Below are 12,622 nucleotides of genomic sequence, written 5' to 3'. Positions count from 1 at the left end.
ACCTCACCTTAAGCAATATGTCTAATTTGTCCAGAAGTCTAATCATCATGTTCATATCTTTTGTACCATCAAGTGCAGGATTTGACTGCACAGAAAGTGAGAACCCCATAAGCGCTCTTTCTTAATTCTCCAAGGCTGTATCCACCTGAATAAAAATATCATAAATATATCCAGATATATCAAAAAGATATAGTAATAGACTTAAGTGCATTGCTGCAGGCTATAGTTGGCACTTAAAGGCCTTACCAGGGCCCACTGATAAATCAGGTCGGTGTAAAATATCTTCCTTTCTTCATCCTTGTTCTGAAAAAATAGGTCACAACTAAAAAATGTAGATAACTAACTTTGAAATGCTATTAGCACTTAAGACATGTATCTAGGTCTTTCAAAATGTAAAAATTCAAAATTACACAAAATATCAATTCACAAAGAGAAGCTAGAGTACAAATATGAACTCTTCTAATATGAACAATCCTAAATGATAAATGATAACACATGAAATATTTCAAAGGTTCAATGACAAGACAACTCACAATTATACAACTAAATTTAATTAAATATTAACTAAATTCTAATTTATACAATTAAAATTACTTAAATTGAAAAATGTATATAACTAACCTTGAAATGCTAGGATAGGGGGTGGGGTGGCGGAGGGTGGCGGAACGCAGTGGTGCCGGCGGAACAGTGGCGGAGGGTGGCGGAACGCAGTGAGGCCGACGGAACAGTAACGGGGGAGGGCAGGGAGACTTCTATATGCTTTGTTTTTGAGTGATGAGGGAGATAGGAGTTGATTTTTGGTGGGGATTTGGGGGAATCGCGACAGTGGGGAGGAGAAGAAGAGAGATGGAAGGAGATAGAGAAAAGAGGCAAAATGGAGAAAATCCCGTATGGGCTAGATCTAAATTAAAAAATTTCGACCGACTTCGGTCGGAAATTTCGGTCGGTAAGTTTAAGTGGCCTTTGACCCGTTTGACCACGACCATTCCGACCAAATTCGGTTGGTAATTTAATGTTAAATTAAAAAAAATATTTAATTTAAATATCGACCGAAGTCGGTCGGTAATTTAATGTTAAAAAAATTATTTAATTTAAATACCGACAGAAGTCGGTCGGTAATTTAATGTTAGATTTAAAAAAAAATTATTTAATTATAGATACTATATAATATATGTGTGTGTACATATATATATAACAAATATACCGACCACAACCGGCCCGACTTAGTTCTATAAGTTGCAGTGCTAACAACTTAATATAATTGATATATATATATATATATATATATATATATATATATATATATATTATTTATTTAAAAGCTATTTATATAAATTGACCCGACTTCGGTCGGTATTTTTATTAAATTAGTATTTACACATACCCAACGATTATGTCAATTAAACTCAATAATTTACACTTACATACATATGACTAGTGTTGATGATTTATTCTCAACTGTTCATACTCGAATGCTTGATCGGTGACTAAATAAGAAAATAAATCTTGGAGTTTAAGTGACTAGATGCTCCGGTATAATGAGTGACTAGATGCTTCAAGATGTGTACAATCGACACAGTCTTGAATGTTTTATTCTCGATCACCTTATTAGTACTTTGCTCGGATACTTCATCGGTGGATCAATTGAAAATTCAATATTAAGTTCTATCCAACTTTATATAAATTATATCCAATATTAAGTTGTATCCAATTATATTAAGTTGTTGCTAAAACTTAAATATTAATATAGCACTACATCTTATAGAACTATACACTTTTTTTTAAATGTGTTATATTAAGATTTAATCGAATATAATTGAATTTTCAATTGATCCACTGATGAAATATTCGAGCAAAGTACTAATAAGGTGATCGAGAATAAAACATTCAAAATTATGTGTGTGTGTGTGTGTGTGCGAGCATATATATATATATATATATGTGTGTGTGTGTGTGTGTGTGTGTGTGTGTGTGTGTGTGTATATAAGTATTAAATATTATTTATTTAAAAGCTCATTAAATTAATTTTTTATAAATTTTAAAATTAAATTTCCGACCGAATTCGGTCGGAAAAATTTAATTAAAAAATAATTTCAAATATACCGGCCGATTTCGGTCGGTAGATTTGAAAATTTTTAATTAAATATTATTTTAGTAGATAATATGCAAGTATGATCAGGTCTTGGTCAAAGATTGACCAATTTCCGACCGAAATCGGTCGGAAATTTTATATCTTTGTTGTGGGACCACTATTTCCGTTGTCAGAAATATTTTCTTTGACTTTTGCGACCAATTTACTTATTTTCCGATCGATTTTGGTCGGTTTTTTTCCCGACCGATTTCAATCGGTATTCTTTGGACGGGTTTTGCCCGTTTTCTAGTAGTGCCACTGGAAATCCACCTTGACGCAAAAGAGGTAATCACTAGGGATGGTAATGGGACGGTGCGGGTGCGGGGCGGTGCGTGTTTTGTCTTATGCGGTGCGGGGCGGGTTTGGTCTTATACGAGTGCGTGGCGGGTTTGGTCTTATACGGGGGCGGGGCGGGGCGGGTTGAAAACTTTTTTCCAGAATCTAGTGTGGGACGGTGCGGGTTGTGGGTTCCTCTCTTCACATTTAAAACTAACTTAGTAACTCTGTTGGGAATTGCTGATGAGATTAAATCTGAACATATCTGTTGCAATGTTTAGTAGTAATGAATGTAATTAGCTTCTATTGTAAATACTTAGCTAAGGTGAGCTAATGTGGCAGTTAGTTGGAAGATTCCGGAAATTAATTAGAAGCAATTAGGAAGTTAGTTGTTGTTAGGAAGTTAGTTACATGGGCGGGAAAGAGAAGGCATCAAATCTAGCTGGATATATAGATATCATTGTACACATTTAGATCTCATTCATGAAAATAACACTCTTCTTCTTCTCTTAGCTAACATCTCGGTTGATACCCTGATCTAGCCTAACTGTTCTTCGAAATTCTTCATTTCCTAGAGTTGTTCACACTCGATTGCACTGTGTGCATCAATATCTGGATCTTATCTAGGAAGAAAAATTGGATCTGGAGGTTATCTCAGATTTCAATGCTAATTTGGAATTTAGGATAAGCTTCAAACATTTTCATTCAAAAAAATCAATCAGAAAGCCATTAAAATTCATTATTTGCCAGTGATGTTAGGAATCTTGATTTCCAATTAAATGTTTCCATCTTTGTGAATAAGTTTAATATTTACCAAGTTGGTGAGATTAGAATTTAGAAGGATAGATTTGATTTTTTTTCCTTTTTAAGTCTAAATACTAGTAGAGTGAAAATAAATTAAGTTTGGATACAGGATTACTATGTCCCCTTCTACATTGCGTATGTAATAAAAAAGAAGCGATAAACAAAGATAGTGAAATATTTTTAAGATGATGTGGTATATGGGTTTGTGTATACAAAAGAAAATAATTCGTTAACTCATACAAGTTGTATAAGTTAAATATAAACTAATTGATCTTTTGGAGATTTTTATATTTCTAATTTAGATTGCATAGTGTAAAAATAACACATATACTCTATTCAAACATAAAAAGTAAGAAAACAAATATTTATTGCAATATCAAAGATGTTTATTAAGTAACTTTTATTTTATATGTGCAAGATTTAATTCTCGTAAATTTCTTATCTTCTTCTTTCCTTAGCTGAAGCCTCCCGTAATATTTAAAATTAATAAAAGGTATGAGTATATATGTAAAAGTGCAAAACAAATTCAACCAAAATATTAAAATGATAAAACTAACAAAATTAAAAAAGAAAAAAAAACTTAAGCGGGGCGGGGCAGGTGGACACGGGTATTGATGCGGGGTGGATGAATGCGGGTGCAAATGTTATGCAGCGCGGCGCGGTGCGGATTGAAATTTTGCGAGTTAAGATACCCGCACAGTTTGTCATCCCGATAATCACCATGCTTCAAAGTCACTCTACTATATACTCACATGTGCTTAATGATTGGAGATTCGTGATCCACCAACCGAGTAATCCACCGGTGGTGCACACTTACAGGGAGCAAAACACTAAAAATGCAAATCCACCTCCGTTTGTTTTGGATAATGTCAATGCTGACAAGCATTCCGGTCGGAGTTCTAGTTATAGTTCTCATAGTCAAATAGAACGGCATACTATAACTAGAACTGTTAGTTCCTTTGGCTCCATGTAACTCTTCTTTAAATAATATAAGGTAGTCTTTTAAACTCCAAAAAAAAAAAAGATTGCTAAAAGTTAGGTCGTTACTACCTTCTAGAGGAAGACATAAGTATTATGTTGTGGAGATCCTTTATTTATTTATTACTTTATAAAGACACACTTGTTCTAGAGTTGCTCCATGTACTAAGAATCCAAGTCTTGGGATATTCTATTAGTATACGTTTGAAAAGGATTTTTTCTGGATTGTTGGATTTAATTATGTTGCTAACCTTAAAAAAGATACTGTTACTATATGATTTGCTTATTTTATAGTGATTTTGATGCTTAGTCTTAGTCTAATTTTCTTGGTTCTTGAATTATTTTTATTGTCATTTACTATCATCAATTTTCTCTTCTACTAATCAGGAAAATGTGCCCATTTCAAAATCCAGATTGAGAAATTTCAAATGTGACTACAAACTAATGTACTGCAGTTTATTTTTGGCTCTTTTATTTTATTTTGCTTTGTTGTCCAAGCTATCTAGATGTGTATAGCATAATCAAAATACAAATCCTCATAGTCAAAACTTAAAAAGACAGTCTTCTAGATGAAAGCAAATAAGCTCATATTTTTTCATGTCTTACTAGCCGTCAAGAGCATAGAACAAATTGAAGCGCAGAATAAAATAGAGCAACAGCAAAGGTTCTATCTTAAGCAAATCAAGCTATTCCTTATAGTGCTCCCTTTTCTCATGCAAATTGAAGCGCAGAACAAAATATAGCATAGAAAATGTTCATCTTAAGCAAATCAAGCTATTCCTGATAATGCAATCTCCTACTAGAGTACAGAACAGAACAAAATAGAGCACAGTAAATATTCTTTCTCAGCTAATTTTCGTGCAATCTCCTAATGGAGTGCTCACTTTTCTCAGCTATTTCTGACAGTAAAAGCTCTTACATTCAACTTAATTAAGCTTACAAACAGAACTTGGATGTGTATGGACATGGAAGTATGAAGGATCAATATCTTTGTAAGCACTTATCACAAAAGAGAAAATTAAAAGAGGCACTACATCATATCAGAAGAAGAAATATGAGAACCCAACAAAGAACTGAGTACAATCAGCAGCAACAACAATCTTTACTCACCACAAGTACTATTCTTGATATGTCTACAGCCATCAAGACTAATATGGAGTTTAAGCAAGACTCATAGATGTTGTCTAAGAAGGAAAATCATATTTCTTACAGTTAGTTTCCTCCTAGGCAATCAATTATTAACATCAAGAAACTGAACAAGTCTTTTCCACTACCAGTCAATTATCTATCCAGACCCAAAACTCCAAGGTGATGAAGCTAGAACAACCAGAGCAAGAACTGGCAAAGAAGCCACGGAAGATGGATTGAGGAAACAATTACACCAAGTAACCTACTCAAAGTACACTCTGAACCATTTGTATGCCTTCCGCAGCCACCTAACCATAGCCCACTCACCAGCAACCGCAAACCCATAGCCATCTGCTATGCTCATAATAGCAGCCTGCTCTTTCTGACAGAGAAAAGAAGGAACAACAATTCTTCTAGTGAGTTTTTCTTCCTCAGCTGCTAGCCTTGCCAAATAGTACATCTCCTCCTGAGATGTCACTAAGTAGCAAGGAAAACCAAGCAGCTCTTGCCTTATCCGGGCCTGATTCCGCAGCGCTTTCCTGTACCTATTTTCTTCTGCTTGAGCATTGCCAAGGGCAGTATTCCATTTCTTCAGCAGTAACACAGTGTTCATCCTGCACACATTTGAAAATAGACTGTTAAGGGTCAAACAAGGAAGGAGGGACAAATCTGAACAAAAGTATACTAAAGGGGACTAATGTGTAACATCAAAAATATTAACTCTAAAAGTATAGGGACCAAAGTGTTAGCTCCACAACTCTGATATAATTTCCATTTGTTATTACTCCAATTGCGCAGATGCACCCTTTACAGCTGAACGTACAGCTCCCCATAAACACAACAATTTCCTTTCTAGCATGACCAAATCCAGCTCGTATCAGATCCCTTTCCATCAAACCACCCTTGTCCTCAAGGGTGTTAAATATAAAATGAGGATCACTCTTCCACCAGGATCAAACAAAATTTAGGAATAGACATCATACGAAAACAATTCTTGTCTTGGGCCTTCAAATGCTCCAGGATCAAAAATAAACCCTTGTATGTAGCAGCAGCCCCACAAGAGACAACCCCAATTCACTTACAGCCTTAACTGTTCCTTTAGCAAGCATTGACTCACTACTTTCTTTAACTATGTACTGCTTCTCAACTACAGGTAGTATGACTTCAAGTGGTACCTTAACACTGTTGTGTAGTAAAAGCATCCCTGATGAAAATAAGTTAAATTTGGCTGGAAGCTCACATTTCTTTGTTTGAATCTGCTGAACTAAAACTGAAGAAGACAGTGATAGAGTGGCGCCCATCATTGTGTCTTTTAAAATGCTTTCATATTGTTGAATGAAGAACTGCAAACTGAAGCATATTACTCCACACACATCAAGCTCTTGACTCGCCACTTTGCAATTTATTTCCCCCACATCCTTGGAGTTTTTACTCGCGTCCATACGGTAGTTGCAAACTAAGGCTAGCAAAGAACACAATGAGTAAACAATCTCATCAATACTTCTTGCAGAAAATATCTTTATCGCACCCTCTAAAATTGCAGATTTATTGGTCACCAATGATTTTCCACAAGAACTCCACAAAACTCTTGAGAACTCCGTATTGAAGAAGTGAGCTGGAATCACTTCACTAGTAGATCTTGTCCCCTTGTAAACACACCAAGAAGCACCTGATGTGCAAGTGCCAGAAACTATAAGAATGAAAATTACACCTGTAGATGAAAGTTCTTGGCAAGATGTCGGTCCTGGTAGCGTCCAAATGCATTGGATTGCTCCAAGTGCTACGCTAAAGGCCTCCAATTTCTTCACAAAAGAATTCCACAAAGGTCTTTCGAACACAACCTCTAAGGAATGAACAGATGGCACTTCCGTAGTAGTTCCTTCGTTGTTGAAAATATTCCAATAAGCACATGATTGCATAGCTACTGTAGCAACATCTCCAACTATTAAGTTACTACCATAAGCAAATTTATGGCTCCCATATCTTGTATTCTGCATTAAAGATTGGCTAACAAAAGCATTCCCACTCGAAAGCCAATAGCCTCTTCCAGGATCAAATGTGAAAACACTTTCCTCATCCAACCTAAAGGCAATAGATTCAGCTACTACCTCTCTGTGATAGTCTTCTCCAACAGCACATGATACCTCAAAAGTAGTCAAGCAAACTGACATAACCTTAATGAGGTCAAGAGCTTCTTCTGAGCAACCAGCCCTGCCGAGGAGATAAAACATGAATATGAAAGCCACAATACGTGATGTACCCATCAGCAGAAGTGTAGAAACACTGTCAAGTCGATAAAAGGGTTCATCTATAATGAAAACATGTGGTCTCATAACAAGGTCCCTAACCGTGCTTGGATAATTTTTGTTTCGAACAATGATAATCACGGCAGAGAATCCCGGTGAGCCAAATGGATCGAGAATCAATGCAAGAGCATTAACACCATCAATCAAGAATATATCGGTCCAGCCCCAAAGTGCTGTAACAAAAAATTCTCTTCTCATAACTACATAGTATTGTAAGCCCTTGCACGAACCATCCTTTGAAAAACCAGCCGACAAACATGAATATACTATTTGTTCATGCACATGAATCGAATGAGATTCTGCAAACAATCTCCCCGTCAAGTCACCCTTGTCCTCAAGGGTGATATGTGAAAACGAAGAAATAACTACACCTGGATCGAATGGAATTTCAAAGAAGTCCCCAACAATAAGATTCCTTCCTAACACTGGAAGAAGAGGTTTAGTGGTAAAAGTCAGCAACTCTGCTCCTGAAAGCAATTGCTTCAGGTGTTGGTCAACAACACAAAATTGGCTAAAGTGTGCATCACTACTTTTCCACACCATCGTGCCAAATGAAGGACAAAGTCTCTCAAAGTATTGGCAGGCTAATTTCAACAACCAGATAAGTGAACTCCACACCTTAACTGCACCTACAGGAGTGAGATTCTTTGTACTCTCAGCACCGCAAATGTCGCAAACATCAGTGCTCATAGCACTGTTCAAGCCACTATTTACTGCCCTTTTTGCTGGTGTTTCAACACTTCCTTTGGCGACATCTACAACCAGTTGCACCATTTTCTCCTTTAGCTTTTCAAAAACCAAGTAAGATGCATTCAAGTCCATACAACTGGAGGACGTGGTGACTGTCGCATTACTCACAGAAGAATAGTTTCTAAAATTTATTTTCATAACTGGAGCATACATTTGAGAAACCATCCTAATACAACTTAAGAAAGCGAGATCCAAAGGTCTCAACTCTTTTAAATAATTAAGCAAATCAACAAGGTCAATTTCACAGTCACCACTGCCTAGCATGCTACTGTCAGCTCCCACTCTCAATATATCACCAAGTGCCAAAGCTGTCAAACTACTAGGCAAAAATATCCACCACTCTGCTGTCACCTTAAAAAGAAAATGTACCTTGCCGGACCTGGTAACTGAGTCGGCTACTATACCATTAACAATACTGGTTGCACAAGAGTTTTGAGCTAGTGGAGTTATGATTGACACTGATGTAAGATCAGACTCATTACCATCAGATTTGAGGCTGAAAGCACTATCAGCACTCTCACTCTGCAATTCAAAATCACGATTGGATGGCGGACTCTCCATCACTTTTGATTGCGACTCAAAAGTGGGAACCATTTTTTCCTTCAATGGCCCGACTACCTTAGATATATTCTTCATTGATGAAGCTTTTGTGATTCTAACTGACGACCCAAGAATATTCGACTTCTGATCAATCCTTGCCAATCTTATCTCCTCCGGCAAGAGTTCTGCAATTGCAACATCACTGAAATTAGCTGCAACACAAGCAATTAATTGTGAGTATGTAGCTTGCTCATCATGTGCGAACTATTCTCCTTGCAAATGCTACTACTAAGACCAAAGGCAACCTCCTCATCAATTGGCATTTCATCAAACACCTCGTGCACGTATTCTTGAGTACTCTTTTTGCTATAGACAGTTAGTGGTGAAGCTTTCACATGCAAATCTATTTCTCTCTTCTCTTCTCCAACTCCTTCTAATGGAGTCGTAATTAGTGTCCCGCCTCCACTAGGATCAAATCCTTCTCCCCATTTCTTCTTTGCTGGAAGTGATAGAACTGGTTCACCCAATGTCTCATAGACATCAGCCAACTGATTCCAATTCCCTTCACTTGAAGAGAAGGAGAATTTATATGAATCGATAGGAGGAGCCGTGGTGTAACCATAAGCAACATCAACATTAAAATGGTAGTTTGAATATGGGTTGGAATTGAATCTCTCATGAACGTTTGGGCGGTTGCTGTAAGAACCACTCACACAAACTCCGATTGGCAAAGAATTGGAAGAAGCAACGGAAAACTCCGTATGCCGGTGAAGATCAGAAGGAAAATGCTGGTAACTCATGCATGAATGCTGCCATAGAGTTTTGAAATGGGCAGTGATTGGTGTAAAATTATGGTCATATGCTGGAGGGCTCTGAAATGGTGATGGGACGTCACATTAGTTTGGACGCCGTAAGTGCCACTACTGTAGCTTCTAGTCGAGCAATAATTGGAGGATGTGCTGACGAGCTCCGATGGACGGTACATATAATGAGAAGATTGGAAACTAGTGGCTCGCCAAGGATGATTAAGAATGAAATTGGAAATATGTGGTGAAAAATTGTGGAGCAGCTATGGGCTTGTGGAGGATTTCTCGGGTTCTAGTCTCCAGCCAAACTTCGATTCTCTTCTCCTGTCAAGGAAGGTTGAGAAGCCAAATTTTCACCATCTCCGTTCACCAGCTTCATCTCTTGGACAAATCTCATTAATCTATTGTCCTTTAATCTATTCTCCGTTCTATCATAATTGCAGTTTATATTGGATATTTGGGAATTTAATTTTTCCACCAACTCTCTTACTTTCTCCATATCCGATACCATCTCTCCGAGAGTACCCACAGAGCAAGTTCGATGCTCTGATACCACCGATACAAATACTCAATTTCAGAGGAAGAAGAAGCTAACTAGGGCTAAGCTAAAGCTAAGAAGAGAAGAAACTAACGCAAATAAGATAAAGGTTTTTCATTCATAACCTTCAATTAAAATCCATTACATCGCTATTTATAAAGAAAATGGAAGGAGGAACAAATCTGAACAAAAGTATACTAAAGCAATAAGAGAAGCAATCAATAGAATGTGAAAAAAGAGAGATACTGAAAAAAAATCACATACCTGACTTTGGGGAGAACAGCTTCTTGATCTTGACTATGAAGTTCTAGAAAGCGAGAAAAAAGAAATAGGGGTTTTGGCGTTAGGCGTATTTGCATGCTCTATTCTGGATTTGTTAGAGAAAACAGAGAGAAGGGTGACGTGGCATTTTGAGAGAAATATTAGAGCACCTGGGCTTGGTTGGTGAGTTTTACTGCTTTTCTTTTTATTATTATTTTCCTCAAACATGAAAGTTAGTAAAAAGACTAAAGTATTATAACCAAGTGATTAAATTCAGACTAAATATTACAGTGAAACTTGAAATTAATTATTACACAAACTTAATAAATAGTCAGTTATTCCTATAAATAAAGTATGACAAGAAAGAAATTCAGTTTTTCCATTTCTTTTGAGTAAAAAGTTTCAAGATAACAAAAACAATTAAGAATAAGGGTTATTTTGGATAAAGGAAAGTGCTTTCAAATAAAAATGAGTGATTTTATCACTTACTTTCCTTTATTTGGTTGGTGAGTGAAAAAATAGTGTTTGGTTAGAGAATATAAAATATTTTTAGGAAAATAATTTTTTATACTAATCTTCTCAACCCACCTTCCCCAAAATCCTCATGTTTCATGTACGCCTCCCCCCCCAAACCCGGGACTCTATTTTCTTCAAGAATTTAACTATTCTTTTTAAAATTTACACAAACCCAAAGGAACTAATGCGCTACTTTACTTTTTCACGTAAGAACAACGTTGAAATTATTTGAGCTCGATAACTAAAAAAAATAATTTTTTTAGTTGAAAAAGAAAGTATCCTTTCTACAACATAAAAAGAAATTACTCATTTTATTGAATGAAGAAAATATTTTTTCTACATCATGAAAAAAAGATACTCAGTTTGTTGAAATGAAAGAAAATACTTTTTGTACGTCATGAAAATAAAGTATTTGTTTGTTGAAATGAAAGAAAATATTTTTTATACAACATGAAAAGAAAATACTCATTTTGTTAAAATAAAAAATAATACTTTTTCACGTCATGAAAAGAAAGTATTCATTTTCATGAAAAGAAAATACTCAGATTGTTGACAACAACAAACCCAGTAGTTTTCCACAAGTGGGGTCTGGGAAGGGTAAGATGTACGCAGCCTTACCCTAACCCTGGAAGGACAGAGAGGTTGTTTCCGATAGACACTCGGCTAGAGAACGAATGAAAAAGAAAAAGTAATTGCAACAAGTAGGAATAATAGCAAGATGATCTAAGATCGAATCCAATAATGCAGTCAAACTCTAGGTAGTAATAGCCATCTATGAATAAAAGATATCATACTAATATTAATGCTAGCGAACTAAATAAGACAAAGAGAAATGCTCGACTACCTACGAACCTTCTACCCTAATCTTTGAGCTCCATACCCCCATGTCTAGGGCCATGTCCTAAGTCAGCTCCAGTTGCGCCATGTCCCGCCTAATAACCTCTCCCCAAAACTTCTTAGGACTATCTCTACCCCTTCTGCTACCCACCGAGGCTATCTGCTCGCACCTTCTCACTGGGGCTTCTATACTTCTCCTCTTAACATGCCTGAACCATCTCAACCTTGCCTCCCGTATCTTATCCTCCACAGGGGCCACTCCCACCTTTTTTCGAATAACTTCATTCCTAATCTTATCCAACCGAGTATGCCTACACATCCACCTCAACATCCTCATCTCAGCTACTTTTAGCTTTTGGGTATGAGAGTTCTTGACCGGCCAACACTCTGCTCCATACAACATAGTCGGTCTAACTACAACCTTGTAGAACTTACCTTTAAGTCTCAATGACACATTCTTATCACACAAGACACTAGAAGAGAGCCTCCACTTCATCTATCCTGCTCCGATACGATGCGTGACATCTTCATCAATCTCCCCCTTATCTTGTATTATAGATCCAAGATATTTGAAACTATCTCTCTTGGGGATGACTTGCGTATCAAGCATCACCTACATATCCCCTTCCTGGGTACTGTTGTTGAACTTGCACTCCATGTATTCCGTCTTGGTCCTGCTCAACTTGAAACCCTTAGACTCTAGGGTCTGCCTCCAAACCTCCAGCCCCTCATTTACACCACCCCGCATCTC

The 12,622-nt window shown here is 36.7% G+C and overlaps 2 protein-coding genes across 3 annotated transcripts in view; one reads left to right on the top strand and one right to left on the bottom strand.

The window, feature by feature from the left end:
• The window catches only part of LOC138903620 (F-box/LRR-repeat protein At3g03360-like), a 162,808-nt gene that overhangs the window by 42,426 nt on the left and 107,760 nt on the right, over positions 1 to 12,622 (top strand). The gene's annotated exons all lie outside the window — the stretch shown is intronic.
• On the bottom strand, positions 5,273 to 10,497 carry LOC104109977 (uncharacterized). Its single transcript, XM_018775536.3, has 2 exons — positions 6,039 to 10,497; positions 5,273 to 5,931 (listed from the first exon to the last, which is right to left on the bottom strand). Exon 1 carries the CDS (start codon positions 9,007 to 9,009, stop codon positions 6,340 to 6,342), a length of 2,670 nt encoding a protein of 889 aa, XP_018631052.1. The 5' UTR covers positions 9,010 to 10,497; the 3' UTR covers positions 5,273 to 5,931; positions 6,039 to 6,339.

The sequence above is a fragment of the Nicotiana tomentosiformis genome, chromosome 12, assembly GCF_000390325.3.
Source record: "Nicotiana tomentosiformis chromosome 12, ASM39032v3, whole genome shotgun sequence".
NCBI lineage: Eukaryota > Viridiplantae > Streptophyta > Magnoliopsida > Solanales > Solanaceae > Nicotiana > Nicotiana tomentosiformis.
The sequence above is the reverse complement of the archived record's forward strand: the minus strand, read 5'-3'. Positions and strand labels throughout refer to the sequence as shown.